Source organism: Lissotriton vulgaris, unplaced genomic scaffold (assembly GCF_964263255.1).
Source record: "Lissotriton vulgaris unplaced genomic scaffold, aLisVul1.2 SCAFFOLD_3573, whole genome shotgun sequence".
Classification (NCBI taxonomy): domain Eukaryota; kingdom Metazoa; phylum Chordata; class Amphibia; order Caudata; family Salamandridae; genus Lissotriton; species Lissotriton vulgaris.
Window position 1 is genome coordinate 17,274 of NW_028241570.1, and position 18,553 is coordinate 35,826.

The 18,553-nt window shown below is 48.0% G+C and overlaps 1 protein-coding gene across 1 annotated transcript in view; it reads left to right on the forward strand.

Moving 5' to 3' along the window:
• Window positions 1-2,984: 2,984 nt before the first annotated feature.
• The window catches only part of PRRX2 (paired related homeobox 2), a gene marked incomplete at its 5' end in the record, with an annotated part of 32,802 nt that continues 17,233 nt past the window's right edge, over window positions 2,985-18,553 (forward strand). The window contains 2 exons of the mRNA XM_086948130.1: window positions 2,985-3,172; window positions 18,000-18,178. Coding sequence (XP_086804256.1) covers window positions 2,985-3,172; window positions 18,000-18,178 — 367 coding nt within the window. The remainder of the gene's footprint in view (window positions 3,173-17,999; window positions 18,179-18,553) is intronic.

The window sequence follows — 18,553 nt, forward strand, 5'->3', positions numbered from 1 at the left end:
CCTATCCACCACTTAAATTACTTTCATATTTCACTATACTAATTCAACACTAATCCTTTATGGGTTCTGGAGTAGCGTGCCACTCCCTGAAAAAGCACTTTGATGCCTACTCAGGGGTAGTAAGCGCTATATAAGTGCAATTACAATACAATTACAATACATTGCCATGTATGTTAGGTCCCCTTATAGCTGTGAGAGGGCTGTGAAGGGCTTTCAAAAAGGCCTTGACCCCTCGAGCCGAGCCGGCGGCCTCCGAAAAGGCCACGACGCCTCACCGGCATCGTGTACCTCCGAAAAGGTCCCTACTGTCCGAGTCCAGCCAGCATTGGTGACCTCCAAAAAGGCCTCGACCGCTCGGAGTCAGACTGGCGTGGGATGCCCCTCCGGGCTGTGCCCCGATGTTGCGGCAACTCTGGTGCCAGAGTCAGACACTCGGTAGGAGCCAAGGGTAAACACGCCGACTGTGTTCCAACCTGAGTCCCTACCCACCCTATGGGGCCAGGAGGCGCACCAGGGAGGGGGGGCAATGCTTATATGAGGTAGGTGAATGACTGCCACAGTTCCGGGACCGGCCCTGAACAAGAATATCCTCCTGTGAGGACTGGCGCCGCATGGACGACTCCGCTGGAGAATGAGACCTGCGTCGCGAGTGCCCGTTCGGGACATCTGGGCAGACAGCAGATTCATGCGGCGTTCCCACAGAGGTTGTGGCCGCAGCTGGCGGCAAACGTTGCACTCCACAGAGTCATGGTGTTCTCCCAAGCACCATATACAGATTCCGTGAGGGTCCGTCACTGCAGGACCGGCACGGTTTGAAGACCACAAAGGGCATCGAACACACTGTTCCTGGACGCGAAGGTGTCGAAAATGCATGTAATAAACAATAACAGGCCTGAGGTATTACTTTACCAGATCCGCGTTAGGATGCGCAAAAGAAGAAAACTGACGTCAGCACGCCGGGAGTGGCTTATATAGCTCCATTGATGTCACTTCCGTGGACAACGTCAGAACGGAACTGGGCGACGTCACATTCCCGGCATGTAGAGGTATTGCTGGGGAAGAAAGATTTGTTGGATCCAGTCTGTCACCTAGGGTGATATTCTAAGTTAAGGAATCTGTGGCTAGACTGTGTCTCTACCAGATATATCGTTACCGAAGGTAAGTAACTCTTCCGTCTGTGTTTTTGTGGCTCTGTGTGTGTGTATGTGTGTGTGCGCGTGTGAGAGACATATCTCTGTGTGGGACTGCATTGTATATCTGTGTGTGTCAGAGTAAATCAGTGTGTTTTGTGTGTGCCTTGTCCTCTCTTTAAAGTTCAGGACGGCAGCCACCCGCACTATGAAACATGGAGGGGTTTGTAAGCAGCCGCTGCGTATTTCACTGAACGCACAGCCCCCACGACAACCGCAGGTTCGTGGCTCCCAGGAGCAATGCATTGACTTTGATACCTGGGTGTTCCAGTGGAGGATCGCTTGAAGTGGGGGCCGCTGATGCAGAAGAAAAGGGGTGAGCTCACCAGAATTAACGCGGATATCTTCAACTTCGCTGCAAAGGTGGGCAAGCGCCCAATTGCAGCCATGTTGAAGATTTATAAGGCAAAAAGCATAGCAACAGTGTGTTATGGCAGCGAAAGTTTGGGGTACACTAGCACAGATGTATTACAAGTGGTCGAGAATACATTTTTAAAGCGTTTGCTAGGGGTGCCATGCAGCTTATCAAACCTGGTGGCTCACGAGGAACTGGGGGTACCTTTTTTATGTGATACTTTGGCATTGCGCCCTCTAGTGTTCTGGCTCAAGCGCTGGCTGAAAAAGGAGCTAGCCCTCAGCCAGCAGATTATTCCTGATTGTATGAGCCTCGACCACATGATGTGTATACCATGGGTGAAATATATTAGGGGGCTTTTGAAGAGTTGGGGAGTCCTGAACTTTTCTCTAAGCCAGATTTTATTGTACAAAAGGATGTGGATTTTGTTAAGAATGCCTTTAGTAGCTTAAAGAAGTTAGGAAGGGATGAGCTAGAAGTGCAAAAGTCCAGTGTTCGCAAATTCCTTATGCTAAAAACAAACCCATCAACAGAGCCATATCTCCTGGGGTCCTTGTCCACATACAAGCGTTTTTACGGGCCGATTTTGTGTGGACATGTTTCCTTTGCTACTCGCTGTCCCAAAAGGGTGCCGCCGAGGCCAGGTGTTAGCACCCTGCGGCTGTAACGGTGAGTCTCTGCAGGATCCAGGATCTGCTACACTTTATGATGGTTTGTAAATTTTATGAGGTACCATCGAGATCTGTTTTTAACCCCCCTTTTAAAGAACTTACATTTTAATCAGGTTCATCCAGCACTCTTGTATCTGCAACTGTTGAAGGCAGACTGCATATTTTTTATCGAGGGTTATTTGAAATCCACTGTGAGAACAAGGGCTTGTATGGAAATGCAGTATCTTCATCTAGCGGGATGTTCCCCCTGTTTTATGTTGTATGCCTTCAATATGAATTTGATCTGCTGGGTACTTTTTATATTTCGTCTCGTTATGAATTATATGTAATTTTTATGGTTTTCATGTATGAAACCGAATAAAGTGCTTTTTGATTTGATTTGATTTGACTGTAATAGCGCTTGTGGCTGCCTGGGGGCAGCGTAATGATTGTAACAGTGTCCACGGTCCCTGTTTGTGCCAATGCACTTGCTTAAAGGTGTGCAGGGGTGCAAAGAGGGGCAGTGCTACCCTTACATAACATGGGCCCAGGTGTCACAAATCAGACCCAAAACACACCCTACTCCCTACCTCCATCCGGCGCCATTGTGGGACATGGTAAATAATTGTGCTCTGGGCATTGGTTCTGTGGGACCACGCAATATCACTCTAGAAATCTCAGCAAAGCGAGCAGAGAGTAAGTGTGCTGGACAGTAGTAATGTATGCATTGCGTATGTCTACAAGAGGGGTGGAACTGTGTTTAATAATCTCTTGGTTCTTGTGCCTCAGACGAAGCTCTCAGCCCGCAGCACAGCAAGGCCAAGCGGAAGAAGAAACAGCAGCGGCGGAACCGGACCACCTTCAACAGCAGCCAGCTGCAGGCGCTAGAGAGGGTCTTCGAGAGGACGCACTACCCCGACGCCTTCGTCCGGGAGGAGCTGGCGCGGAGGGTCACCCTCAGCGAGGCCAGAGTACAGGTGAGCATCATGCATAGGTGTCCTGTGGGTTTGAACCTGGCTTTGCCTCATGACCGTACAGGCCATTATACGTGCGCACTAGGGGTGGTGTGTAGACGCAAGCAAGCCAGTGGTAAGCCCACAGAGCGGAAAGTTACTTTTTGAGGTGTTGGTATTTGTTCAGACTGCACCCCACGAGGTATCTTCATCCATTTGTCATCTCTTGTACATGGGCACTATTTCTACCTACCATTAATACCACCCGTACACTACCACCATTCCTGGCAGTAAATATCTCCTAATGTTGAGAGTATGTTGGTCTGGGCTTTTCTGTTCATACAAGAAGGGAACTCAAGGTGTTGACATCTGCAACAGACTGGCTTTTCATCCTTCCTATCATGAAGCATCCCCAGGTGTTGACATCTGCTACAGACTGGCCTTTCCTCCTTCCTATCATATGGTATCTCCAGGTGTTGACATCTGCAACAGGCTGGCCTTTCCTCCTTCCTATCATATGGTATCTCCAGGTGTTGACATCTGCAACAGGCTGGACTTTCTTCCTTCCCATCATGCTCTATCCCCAGGTGTCTAAATCTGCTACAGACTGGCCTTACCTCTTTCCTGTCATGAGGCATCTCCAAGTGTTGACATCTGCAACAGGATGGCCTTTCCTCCTTCCCGTCATGAGGTATGTGCAGGTGGTAAAATCTGCTACAGACTGGCCTTTCCTTCTTCCTGTCATGAGGTATCTGCAGGTGTTGAAATCTGCTACAGACTGGCTTTTCCTGTTTCCTACCAGGAGGTGCATGTAGGTGTTGGATGTCTGGTCAGACTGTGCCTGCCCAGTTTCTGGCATGATGTCTCACCAATACTTGAGCGTCTTCTACAGACTGACCTTTCCTTGTAACTACCTTGAGGTGTCTGCAGGTGCTGATGCTCTGTCTAGCCTGGGCATACCCACTTTCTGCTATCAATCAGTCAATTTGTAGAGCGCAGTTTGTCACTGTTGAGGGTATCCAGGCACTGTCAGGGTCCAGGTGATCAGCCGAAGAGCCAGGTCTTCAGAGCCTTACTGAACTCCGGAAGAGATGGGGTGGTCTGACGATGTGGCAGTAGTTTGTTCCATGTCTTCGTTGCCTGGTAGGAGAAAGAGTGTCCTCTACTCCTGCTACGTTAGATGTGGGTGGTGTGGACTAGCGAGAGGGAGGCAAAGAGGTGGTGTCTGGTGTTTTGGTGAAAGTTCAGGTTGTGGTTCATACAGGTGGGTCTGCAGTTGTGTAGGGCTTTGAATGCGTAGGTCACGAGCTTGAACAGGCGTCTTTTCTGAATAGTGAGCCAGTGGAGCTCGATGAGATGAGCTGCGGTGTTGGTTCGTCTTGGGTGTTCGAATACGAGTCTGATTGTGGCGTTCTGGATGGCCTGTAGACTTTGGAGGGGTTGGACTGTGACCACGGCGTAAAGAGTGTTGCCATGGTCCAATCGGCTGGAGATGAGGGCCTGGGTGATGGTGTGTCTGGAGCTTTGAGGTAGCCATTTGAGGATTTTGTGAAGAATGCGAAGGATGAGGAAGCAGGAGGAGAAAGTAGGGCTGGTCTGGGCAGTCATCGTAGGGGAGCCTTTGTCACTGAAGATCAGTACCTCTGTCTTGTCTGTGTTGTCCTTCAGCCAGTTGGCACTGTCTGTCATGCAGTTGTGGACGTTGGTCTTGGTGTTGGTGGTGGTGTCTTCAGAGAGGGTGAGTTGTGAATCGTCATTGTCGGATATGACGTTGAGTCCCTGGGGTTTGAGGATGCTGCTAGTGTGGTCATGTACGTGCTAAAGAGGGTGGGGATGAGCAGTGATGCTTGCAGTACTCCACAGAGGACTTCTTTGGGCTCGGAGGTGAATGGTGGTAGGTGGACTTTTTAGGTTCTTCTGATGTGGAAGGAGGCGATCCATTTGAGAGCAGCTCCCTGGATACTGATGTTGTGCAACCTTGCGATGAGTGTGTGGTGAGAGACCGTGTTGAATGCTGCTAATAGGTCTAGGAGGATGAGAGCCACTGTGTCTCCTTGGTCGAGTGGGGCTCAGATGCCGTCTGTGGCCGCGATGAAGGTTGTCTCTGTGCTGTGGTTGCTGCAGCTTCCAGATTGGGAGACATCAAGTAGGTGGTTTCATTCTAGATATAAAGAGAGTTATTGGTTGATGGCTTTTTTCGGTACTTTGGCCCGGAAAGGGAGCAGGGAGATCGGGTGGTAGTAGTTGAATTCACTTGGCTCAGCTGAAGATTTCTTAAGTAGTGAGTTGACCTTCAAGGGTTTCCAGTCCTCGGGGAAGGTGGCCGTGGCTTTCGAGGTGATGAACAGAGTGGTGAATTCATAGCTTCGCCTAGGTTGAAAATGTGGTGTGGACATGGGTCAGTGTGGGCCCGAGTAGATCAGGCTCATGATGGAGGTGGTGTCCTGGGTGGCCAGCTAGTTCTAGTTGGTCAGTCGGTTGCCTGTGATGGTATCAGGGTTGTTTTATTGTTTGAAGAAGTCGGTGCACTTGGGCTGGGAGTTGAATGTCCTGTAGATTTTAGCAATCTTGTCATGGAAGAAGTTTGTGAGGTTGTTGCAGAGTTCCTGTGACGGGGTGAGGTTGTTTGCTGTAGCTGAGGGGTGGGAGAATTCCTTTACGATATTGAAGAGTTACTTGCTGTTGATGGAGCTTGACTAAATGCATGAGGCTATGGCTTTTTTCTTTAAATCTTGTGTCTGTTGGTGGTAGAGGTTGAGGGCTGTCTTGAAGGAGGCCTTAACGGTGGAATTATTGCTTATGCACCATTTTTTTTACAGTTGTTTACAGTAGCATTTAGCGGTTCTGGGTTTCCCGTGTACCAGCTTGCCTGCTTGCTGGATCTGTGCGTGTGTTATTGTTGCTGATAGGAGTGACGTGCCAGCGCAGTTAGTGATGCGTGTTGAAGTTTCTGATGTTCTTGTCTAGGCTGTCGGCGGCCATGGTGTGAGAGGTGTTGAGGGTGTTGATCCATTGGTCCTTGGAGACTTTGCTGCCGCCGTGGTGGGGTGGTTTGGGCAGACTGGGGAGGAGGTCAGTGAGATGGTGATATTGAAGAGGTCAATGGAGTGGTCGGTCCAGGTGAGTTTTGTGGCGCGGCTTTACTCGATGCGCCAATGAGGTATCTCAAAGAGTTGGGTGCATGGTTTTGCACGAGGTATCTCCACGCTTTCGGTGTTTGTTCGCCCATGAAATACCCCAACTGATAGGTCTTGTTAAAGGCTGTGGGGCATATTATCAATGCTGGCGATATGCTATTTTCGTTGCTTTAGCAGCCGTTTTCGGCCGCTAAGCGGCGATAATACTATCGCCCAATTAGCATGCTGTCGCTAACTGATGTTAGCGACAGCTTTGAGGCAATAGCGAGCGGTTTGGGGCCCGCTTTGCGTGTTAGCGATAATTATCGCTAATGACATGCAAAGTGGGTGTTCCCAACCCGTTAGCGACTGAAAGCAGTCGCTATTGTCGCTAACGCCTATTAGCAAGGCAGGCTTAGCGATGGCAATATTCGCGCTAAGCCCGAATATCGCCAAAAACTAACACCTGCCCAGACCAGTTCTTAGCCATGTTATCCAATGGGAGGGGGATAACATGGCTAAGAACATTTAGTCCCTAATGCGCGAATATTGCTGTATTCTCAGCGATATTCACGCTATCGCCGGAAAAATTATCGCTTTGGAGATAAACGTAGCTGATAGCACGTTATTTCAGCGATAATTTCCGGCAATGCTTAGCGATAAAAAAATTGTTGATAAGCCTAGTTAGAGATAAATATCGCTAATCGTTGGTAATATGCCCCTGTGTGTTTTATTCTTTCCTACCCTGGGATATCCAGTGGAGACGGCTGTTTGTTACCAATGGGGTTTCCACTCTGTTTACCCTCTGCGGCTTGAGATACAAACCTTCATATCTATTCTGATAGAGTCCTGTGAACTGGGGTGCTGACCGCTCTGAAGCAGAGGGCGGGTCATTTCAGAGGGGCAGAACTATGACACCCTGACCACGGTTCCTGGTCGAAGCAACAGTCCTTCTTAAGATAGCATGCCTAACGCACAAAGGCCGGCACTATGGCACACCTGCGTTTCTAGACCACAATCTAACTTTATCAGGTGGTAGTTGCTCTCTAAGAAGTGCGGCTCCCTCCTAGTAGAGCCGGCGATATTCGGGAAATCCCTGGCCCACGCGTAATGCTTTGGGGTGAACAGGAGCAGCATTTTCACAGCACTGCTCCAATAACAATGTTATATTCCATTTTTGCTTGTTTATTGTTAACGGCCATGGCCTTCTATCTCCACAGCGCTCAAATACCTTTGAGTCATGTTCATACTATCATAAAACACGCTAAATAAAAATAAATGTGTCCTAGGGGCAGAGACATTTTAAGGCATGGGCAAAGTGGGCTCTGGTTCCGGGCCCCAGCCTTCCAGGGGCCCTGATAGAGCCAGCCCCGTTCTGCAGAGAGTCTTGCCCTGATGACCATGAAAAATTTGTAAACAGATTGTTTTAAATAACGTTTTTCCTTTAGTTTATTTTTGATGTGGGTGATGTGTGAGAGCCTAATAGGGACATTTTTCAGAGAAATGTGTTTATGTTTGATGCAACATTCATAGAAAAGATCCTTTTAGAACAAAACAGGAGCTCACATGAGGGGGAAATGGGGGGTCACAGAGATTATTTGCAGTAATATTAAGGAGCTGCTGCTGTTTCACAATATGTAAAACACCTGTCACTATACCTGAAAATTAGATATAAACACATTTAGAATGTGGACAAATGTGTCTGTGCGCGGTCAGTGTCCTGGCCAAAGACGGCATGGAAGCAGAACCTGGATCTTCAATTCAAAGCTATTCCTAATGCATTTGGCCCAGGGCCCCCAAAATCCGTAAGATCCCCTGTCCTGAGGAGTAACTGCAGTTCCTTGATAGAAGTCATTATGAGATCGGTTTGTAGGAACAAAAACTCGGTGTGGGAGGCACCTGCTTCCCCCAGACAGCTACACGCGTCAGAGCAGCCTCGGCACATGGCGGAGGGATACAGAGGAGAAGCCTCAGCACATGGCGGAGGGATACAGAGGAGAAGCCTCAGCACATGGTGAGGGATACTGAGCCTCAGCACATGGTGGAGGGATACAGAGCCTTAGCACATGGCGAAGGGATATAGAGGAGAAGCCTCAGCACATGGTGGAGGGATACAGAGGAGAAGCCTTAGCACATGGTGGAGGGATACAGAGCCTCAGCACATGGTGGAGGGATACAGAGCCTCATACCTCAGCACATGGTGGAGGGGTACAGAGGGCCTCAGCACATGGTGGAGGGATACAGAGCCTCATACCTCAGCACATGGTGGAGGGATACAGAGGAGAAGCCTCAGCAGATGACGGAGGGATACAGAGCCTTAGACCTAGGCACATGGTGGAGAGATACAGAGCCTCAGCACATGGTGGAGGGATACAGCGCCTGAGGCCTGAGGGTACCTGTGAGGTCAGAAGAGAGGCACTTCCTGCCAAAGAAGAAGCAGCAGTTTTGGTGACGTCTACCCCCCTGACGACACAGTGCTGTCTTGGGCTTGTGTTCCGTTTATGTCTTGTGGCTGCAGGATGTGATGTCACTGTTGTAAGTAAGATGGGTATGCCGCACGCCACGCCTTCAGGTTACAAGATAGATTTATTAAGTTAGCACAGCAGAGCACTACACCTCGCCAGCTGACCAGACCATCAACTGCCAAGTCTGGAACTTTCACATACAAGTTAGAACACTCATAGGTACTATGGGAGGTTGGGAAGGTGGGAACACAAAGGAGGGACTACTGACACCAAGTAGCCCTATTGAAGTAAGCACAAATATACAACATATCTTCTTCCTTTACAGAGAAAACAAAAATGAAAGACTCAAACACATAACAAAAGATTAAATAATGGAAAACAACAAGAACAGAAACATAAAACACGTAGGAGGTCAGCGACCTCTTGGACTTCCAGATCACGAGCTTGTTAGAATGTTGAGTGTGTAAGACTGCCAGTTGGATGAAGGGCTGAGCGGCAGGAGGCTGCTCCTGGTGGGGTTTTCATTTTCTTCTTCTTATCTTACCACCTTTCATGAATAAACTACTTACAAGGAACTACAAGGACTACGCTACCTTTATGTAGAACAGTCACCTGTTGCGCTTGTGTTGTGAATGTGCTCGTGCTAGTCCTGAGAAGTGCTTCGTGTGAGTTGGTGAATGTTGTGATTGAAATACAAGAGGGTGGTCGGGGAGAAACAGTGAAGGCGACCAGTTGTGAGGATGGACTGGGGAGTGGTCCACGTGAAGTGTTCAGAATAAACTGCAGCCTCCCTCCCCGTCACTGTGCGCAGGCACACCCTGGGCTTCCTCTCGCCCCCTCTTGCCTGTCTTTCAACCCACGGCAGGGAAGGCTTTTTTCTATTCTGTAAATATAATGCTAAGCAGTCCTTGTATTCTAAGGCTCTTTGAGGGGCAGGTTGGCCCAAGCCACCGCCTGGACTCAACCTCATGATCAGTTTTTATAACTACCCAACTTTGGGAGGAACGGAGCTCCTCGGGGTAAGAGACGGGTGGGGAGAGATGCAGAGAGCTGAGAGACACACACCAAGTGAGACACGCCAGGAGCTGAGAGAGACATTTCAAGTAAGACCTGTCAGAATCAGCAAGCGAGCAACACCTCCCATGAGTTGAGAGAGACACTTCAAGTGAGACTGCCAAGAGCTGAGAGACACTTCAAGTGAGACTGCCACGAGCTGAGAGACACTTCAAGTGAGACTGCCAAGAGCTGAGAGACACTTCAAGTGAGACTGCCACGAGCTGAGAGACACTTCAAGTGAGACTGCTAAGAGCTGAGAGACACTTCAAGTGAGACTGCAAAGAGCTGAGACACACTTCGAGTGAACATTGCTCTGCAGCAGGTGTCTCCAACCAGTCGATCGCGAGCCACCAGCAGCTCGTAAACACCTTCAGAATAGCTTGCAGCCTTGAGTACATTTTTAAATAAGTGCAGGGCCACATTTTCCTTTTAAAGTTAAGAGAAGGCTGTGTTAATTTTACATTATTGTCATCAGGTGGCAGATAGCATGGCCTGATAATGAGCAGTGCTGAGTCAGAATTAGGCCTGATAAGGAGCAGTGCTGAGTCAGAATTAGGCCTGATAAGGAGCAGTGCTGAGTCAGAGTAGGTCTGATAATGAGCAGTGCTGAGTCAGAATTAGGCCTGATAATGAGCAGTGCTGAGTCAGAGTAGGTCTGATAATGAGCAGTGCTGAGTCAGAATTAGGCCTGATAATGAGCAGTGCTGAGTCAGAGTAGGCCTGATAATGAGCGGTGCTGAGTCAGAATTAGGCCTAATAATGAGCGGTGCTGAGTCAGAATTAGGCCTAATAATGAGCGGTGCTGAGTCAGATTTAGGCCTGATAATGAGCGGTGCTGAGTCAGATTTAGGCCTGATAATGAGCAATGCTGAGTCAGAGTTATGACCCAGGTGGGGCACAGAGGTTAAAAACTGAAGCCCTGAGGTATTTAACTCTTAAATTAAAGTCATTGTCAACTTAATTCCTCTCATTGAAACAAATGGCTGTATTTTTCTATTATAATTAAGGCACCATGTCTCCAGGCCACTGGGTGCAAAATGCTTACTGTTTGTAAATGTGATGCGTTGAAATGGGAGAAAATTTAAATGATTAATTTTATGGAATCCATATAAACAAAGTTTATAAAGTACCTCATCTATTTTTGACTACTCACTATTGTTATATAACATATAACTTTTGTTGCAACTCTATTTTGCTACTGATTCATGTACCTCATTTATTTTTGAGTACTCATTTTGGACTACTCATTATTGTCACTTTCGATTCAGGTATTTTACTGTCTGCATCGGTATTTCACTCTAGTATATCGTTAGTATTATACCTACATTTTATTCTGTACATGTTTGTAACCCACACCGACCTCACTTTTTATTCCTGTAATGCACCGACTAATTGCTCATATAGACCTGTTACATTTATGTAACCTGCTCCCATTTCAAGTCTTATTCCTGTAGGCACCAATTACTACCTCATATACTTTGGCTGCTCATTAGTGTCACTGTTGTTCCATGCAACTGGTTATTACTGTCTGCGTTTGTATTCTGCTCCCGTATTATTGTGCACCCTACATCTGTGCAACCCGCACCCACTACAATCTTTATTTATCCCTGTTTGCATTGACTACTACCGCATATACTTTGGCTGCCCACTAGTGTCACTTTTATTCCATGCAACCAGTGATTACTGGGCTCCCTCCAACACCTACCTATTCCGTCATCCCAACATGGAGCTCATCGGCAAGCACACATATAAAATCAACTACCCACCCACACTCACCAAAAAAGCCGCTAAACGCTTTAAACACAACTTACTGAGGTCCCACCCTGAAACTCCCTTTGCAGACACCTACTTCTCACCGGTCAATGGTGCCCTGAGCATTGATATCATCTTTCACACCACACGCAGAGCTCAATGGAGAAAAACGTTCCTCTCTTTACTCACCGTCTCCAACTCCAGGAAATCCGCTCATGGCCGAACACTCTCCATCACACCATCCCAACTCTTCCCGGGCAGAACCACCATCACTATCTACAATAACGGGATTGTCCTAATCCAATCCACAGACAGGAACCTGGAACTACTAGACAACCTGTTCCCCACTTTCATACAGCACCTCTCCAGTCCGCGGACCCCCACTCATAGCACCTTCAGTCCCATCACCCTTGACTTCACAGCCCACAACCATAACCATTCGAACCTAGCTCAGCCCCAAAACGACACGCACCTCTCCTCTACCCCCGGCACCTTCGTCATTCACCCACCTACTGTAGCCACCTCACACTCCTCAATCACAGACTTAGATCTCTCCCCCACATACACCAGCCGCACCCCCCCCCACCAACACCTTGACCTCCATTCATACCACTCCCACTCCTTTCACCCCTGACACCACAGCCCCCAACCACATCGCCTCTAACCTAGCTCAGCCCCAAAACGACACGCACCTCTCCTCTACCACCGGCACCGTAGTCATGCACCCATCTACTGTTGCTACCCCACACCGCTCAATCACAGACATAGATCTTTTACCCACATACACCAGCCCACATTCCCATTCTTTACACCCATGTCACCACAGCTCCCACCCACAATCCACCTAACCTAGTTCAGCACCAGATCGACACGCACACAGACAAACCCCACCCTTTATCCCCCCCATTCTCAGCCCCCACTTCCACCCATTAACTAATCACACAGAACACGCCGCCTCTATCAACTCAACTCCGCCTCCTCAAAAAAGAGCCATATACAATCCCACTCCCCCCCCATACTCACCACCCACTACCCTACATGCGCCCCCAGCACCACTAACATACGCCCATCCTCCAACATGCACTCTCCGCCTACCACCAATACCCTCTTCCATACCACCAACCTCCCCCCTATGTCATCCACCCCCAACCCTCCCATCCCCACCACCAACACATATCCCACACTAGACTACGTTATGGCCTCCCTCCTCCAGCTCAAAGAAGACATTCACATCATCAAACAACTACTCTGCACACACCCCAGACACCCCTCACCCGCCTTCACCAGCACCACCCCTCCCAACAGGACCTCCACCCGGTCGGCTAACTCTCTCACTCAACGCCCCCCGCACTGGACCTCAATCCCTGTTCGCGATCGTGAAAACCGTCCCCATCGCTCCTGCAACCCACTATCGGACCTCGACACAGTCACCCTCCTCCGCTCCTACGACCCAGCTCCCCATAACAACACACCCACCACCCTCCGCGCCATTCCAACGATTCATCCAAACCCCCTTAGACCTCCCACACTGAACAACAGAATTTCTATCCTTAGTAACCTGAGAAAAGTCCCCCTCTCTCTAGTACCCCCTTCCACCCTCGACACACCCCGTCTCAAATGCACCCTCCTCAACTGCAGATCGGCCTCTAGGCACTCCTCTGCAATCGCTGATCTCATCTTAACACTGGACCTTGACCTAATCATCATGACTGAAACCTGGCTAACTGAATCTTCTACACCTATAATGGACATACTGGTTCCCCCCAACTACCACATCACTAGACTTGACAGGGTTGGTCAAAAATGTGGTGGAATCGCATGTATTTACAGGAGTAACCTCTCTGTCCTGAAAGTAACCTCTCCTTCCCTACCCTCCTGTGAATACATCTGCCTCGATATTATCAGTGAGGGCAAACCGATATGCTCTCTTCACGGCATTTACCACCCACCAGGGGACAACCTTACCTTCTCGCAACAAATCATGGATTTGATCACAACCAATTCCAGGCGACAACTCACACAAATTTATCTTGGTGACTTCAACCTCCACTGGAACGATCATAATGACGCGGTGGTAAATAGTCTTAAAAATGTCCTCAACGCCCTTGACCTCACCCAAATATGCAACAGCCCGACCCACGAGAAAGGCTCTATCCTTGACCTTATCATCTCCAAAGAGGACTCTATCCATCTCGAATCTATCCAACCCTGTGACTGGTCAGATCATCATATTGTCACATTCTTCATCAATGAAAAAGTCAAATCTAACCCGGCTCAATCCTTCAAGCCCAAAGTCTGGAAAAGAGACCTGAAAAAACTCAACCCAAACTCTCTACCCCCCAACAGCTGCAACCTCCTACTTCCTCCTACCGGCGTTACGGATGTCCAATCCTTGACTGATCACTATCTCAACGCTATAACCTCTATAGTTAATGAAGCTGCACCTATGCAGCTAAAAAGAGCCTCCACAAAAATGTCCAATCCTTGGTACGACAGGAGTCTCAATGACGATAGACGGGCCATGCGAATGGCAGAGCGCACCTGGAGATCAGCTCCCTCCGCACTGCACTTAAAAACGCTGAAGAAAAAGAGAAATGCCTACTTCAGGAAAATAAAACGCTCTAAATCAGATTTCTTCAGCCGTCAGCTCGACCAAGCCAAAAATCTTCCGAGAAAGCTGTTTGAGCTAATCAAAACACAATCCAAGGTACAACCCCAACCACTCAGCACTTTGTGCGAAGCACCCTCCTGTGAAGACTTCGCCTCTTTCTTTATCCAAAAACCCGACAACATAAAGAACGATCTCCTCATTGACGTAAGTCTTTACTCCAAACCCCACTGCACAGCACCCACTGAACCAAAAAACAATGCTACATGGTCATCCTTTGTCACCTATTCGGAAGAAGAAATTGGTAGACTGCTCAGCACTGTGAAACCAGGCAATCACCTCACGGACCCCCTTCCTGCCAACGCTGTCAAATACCTTACCCCGTCGCTCCTCCCACTCTGGACTAAAATTATTAACAGTTCACTTCAACAAGGGACCATCCCCGACTCCCTCAAAGTTGGACAAGTCACACCTCTACTAAAGAAACCTACAGCCGACCCCTCTGATCTAAATAATTACCGTCCCATTACCAATATTCCGACTCTTGCCAAACTGTTGGAAAAATGCGCACAAATACAATTGACTAAACACATTAATCAGTTTGATCTACTCAACCCTCATCAATCAGGCTTCAGAGCAGATCACAGTACAGAAACTGCTATGACTCACATAATTGACGACGCCCTTCAAATCCTAGATCAAAACGATACCTGCCTCCTCATCCTTCTTGATCTCTCTTCTGCATTCGACACCGTCAAACATGAGAATTTACTAGAACTACTAAACACAAGAATGGGTCTATCTGGAACTGTGCTCAAGTGGTTCACGTCCTTTCTACACAACAGATCGCAGAAATTCAAGAGTAACAACTTGATGTCCTCGCCAATACCTGTATCGCTAGGCGTCCCACAAGGATCTTCCCTATCCCCAACTTTGTTTAACCTGGTTATGGAACCTCTCACCACCTTGCTACAAGCATCCAATGTTCACTTCCACATGTACGCCGATGACACCCAACTTTATCTCAAATTACAATCACCCAAAGACATTATGCTCTTGAATTCAACGATCAGAAGCACCCAATCCTGGCTGGCCGATAATCATCTCAAACTCAATGCTCTTAAAACAGAGTTCCTCTTGATCTCACCTTCCGCGAAGATCTCGACAGCTCAAACTTGGCTTAAACACCTAACGGCACTCAATGTCCATCCCACCATCGTGGACTCAGCAAAATCTTTAGGCATAACACTTGACACCAACCTCAACATGCAGGAACACATCAACAAAGCAACTAAGGGTGCGAACTACCAGATCAATACCTTAAGGAAACTCAAACCCTTCCTTCCAGCCAAAGATTTCCAAACTGCGGTACAAGCACTAGTCATCCCTCGAATAGATTACGGCAGCATCGCCCTCTGCGGTCTCCCCCTAACTACTACGGCACCCATAAGAGCGTCTCTAAACGCCGCAGCGAGACTCATCACTGGATCAAAAAAAAACTCACACATTTCCCCTGACCTGAAATCTCTGAACTGGCTGCCTTTTGAAGCCAGAATACATCTGAAAATTGCCTGCATGATGCACAAGGCTGTCCACCTGAGCTCAGAAGCTGACGATTTCTGGAGGCTCCAGAAACACTAGAGGCACAAACAATCTTTTGCTAAAGCCCCAAAGATTCCGCAAGGAAAAAACCTATAAACGCTCCTTCTCAGGAATGGCACCCAGGATCTGGAACTCACTTCCCCCTGAAACCAGGCTCATCTCCTCTACCATACTTTTTAAGAAAGAAGTAAAAGCTATCCTCATGGCTAAATACACTTGAATTATTACTGGGGATGATATTTACAGACGCTGTACCATTCAGTTCTACTGATCTTTTTGCATTTTTGTATGACTCGTGTTATTGACCTACCTGATTGTTTACGCTACCACTTATTTGTACTTGTACCATTATTGCCCCTCTATCCAATGCCATTTCTAAATTACACTGGCTGACGATTCAGAACAGAGCCAGATTTAAATCTCAGTGCATTGTATACAAAGTTCTTAATAAACAGGGCCCGCAGTTCCTTAAAGACCATCTACGACCGTATCAACCCACACGCCAACTGCGTTCTACCAACAGCAACCAACTAATGGTACCCCGCACCAAAACTGTGATGTGGGGAGACCGACGGTTTGTGGTGGCAGCTTCCAAACTTTGGAACACTCTACCCCAGGACATTAGGGCGTGTCCCACACTACTCCAATTCCGCAAAAAATTAAAAACTTGGTTGTTTAATAAATAAGTTCCAGGTATAGAATAGTGGTCTGAGCAAGGCAGCTTAACATCTAGCCGGCAAATTAATCAGCGCCAAGACACCCCAGGGTATATGCTGCGCTTTAACACCTTAGCTGCGTGTAAACATTTCTCCCCAGTGCTGCGCTGTCCATTAGAACTAGTGCTGAATGGACGTTCAATGGTCGTGCGCAGCACTGGGGAGGTAGCGCTGCTGACGACCATTGGCCGTCAGCAGCACTTAAGGGGTTAAAAATGCCAATAAATAAATAAATAAATTGATGTATCTGTCTGACTATGCTCCCGCATGTACCTTCCCCACCCCAATTGTTATTTACTCACATGTTGTACCCTTCGTATGTAAAGCGCTCTGATATCTGCAAAGATCTTGTTCGCGCTATATAAAACTTTCAAAATAAATAAATAAAATAAAATAACTCTTCCGTTTAATTTCCTTCCATTTCAAAGTGTCACATTTACACAAAGCAGACATCTTGTGACCAGTGGCTGGTACACAGTGTCAAGTTTATAACTGAAACAAACAGCCATTTTTATAAGTGGAAGAAATTGAAAATGAAGAAAAATGTTCAATAGTATTAAATGTTTTACAGAACATTTTTCAGAACTTTATATTTCTACCATTTGAAAATGGTTGTATGTTTGTGTTATACATGTAACGGTGCCACATATGCCAAAAGGTGGACACTGTGCCATAAGTACATTCTTTTGATTGGTTGACTTATATCTTTGCTCACTTTCGGAGAACTACTTTTTTTCTTTTTGGTTAAGCACTCAGCGAGAGTGCACGTTTTCCACCTCTCTCTGGCGTGTGCTTCTCTCCCCGCCAATTACCCACACTGCTCTCTGTGTTGCTCTCGTCTGTGAGTGCTGCTTGCTGTCTCTTGTGCTTCTTTCCCAAACTCCCTTTCCCCCTCGTTCTGTATTGCTCTGTCCTTCATGGGCTTCTCCCCCACCCGTGTTGCTCTCTCCCTCAAATGTTGCTCACTCTCTTTCACGTGATTCTCTCCCACCAAAACACCCGCATGATCCCTGCTGTTCTTTCTGTTGTGGATTTATCCTTCTGTTGTTCTTTCCCTTGTATGCTGCCTTTTCCCTCCTCCCCACACCCGCTCCTCTGTTGTCCCTTACTTCTTATGTTTCTTTTTTTATTTTGTGGTTTTGTGCCATCTTGAACTGGCAATACAAAAAAGAAAATGGCACCTGCTTCATTCTGTAGGCGCACACCTACAGAATGACACAACTGGTAACAGGAGTCGCACTATCAAACCTCTGTTTTAGTTTTGTCAACACATTGCCAAGGGCAGTAGCTGCAAAAGGTGAGACCTATTGGCTTTGCCAGTGCTTGTTGCAAATTGTAATCTAGATGAGAGGTAGGAGGAGATCTGTTTTCCCATTGGTATTTAGTAGGGGGATATTGCTGAGTGCTACCACTAGGTGTCGCCCCAGGGCGCCTCATTGAAGAGCTGAGTGGAGAAGTGAGAGGAGGGGCGCCACTGCTCACACACTAATGACATGCGTTTACATGTGGCCTTTTTCTTTCTTTTCAAAACGCCAGGTTTGGTTTCAGAACCGAAGGGCCAAGTTCCGGCGCAACGAGCGAGCGATGTTGGCGAGCCGGTCCGCGTCCCTCCTGAAGTCCTACAGCCCGGAGGTGGTGACTGAGCTGCCTGTAGCTCCACGCCCAGCGGGACACAACTCGGACTACCTGTCCTGGAGCAGCAGCCCCCCCTACAGGTAAGGAGCTAGGGCTGCCCCTTTAAAACAGAACCAAAATATATCTACCACCCCTTTGCAGGTAAGTGCATGTGAAGTACTCAAAGACTGACCCCTGTACAGCCCCCTACAGCTTTAAAACTCAGGGCCTTGAGTTTCAGGGAACTAGACCTGCCCTGCACCTTACGGCCTGCCCTGGCCCCTCCCACAGTTCACTGCTTCTCAAGGACACTATGTCCGCCTCACACAGGATGACTGATAGCCGCAGGTTTAGTACACCAGGCCTGACTCCCCCCGTAACATCAGGTAAAACATATGTCATGTTATGTTATCTGGTATTTATAAAGCACGCGGCTACTCCCGGGAGTGTCCCGGCGCTAAGTAAAAAGACCACAT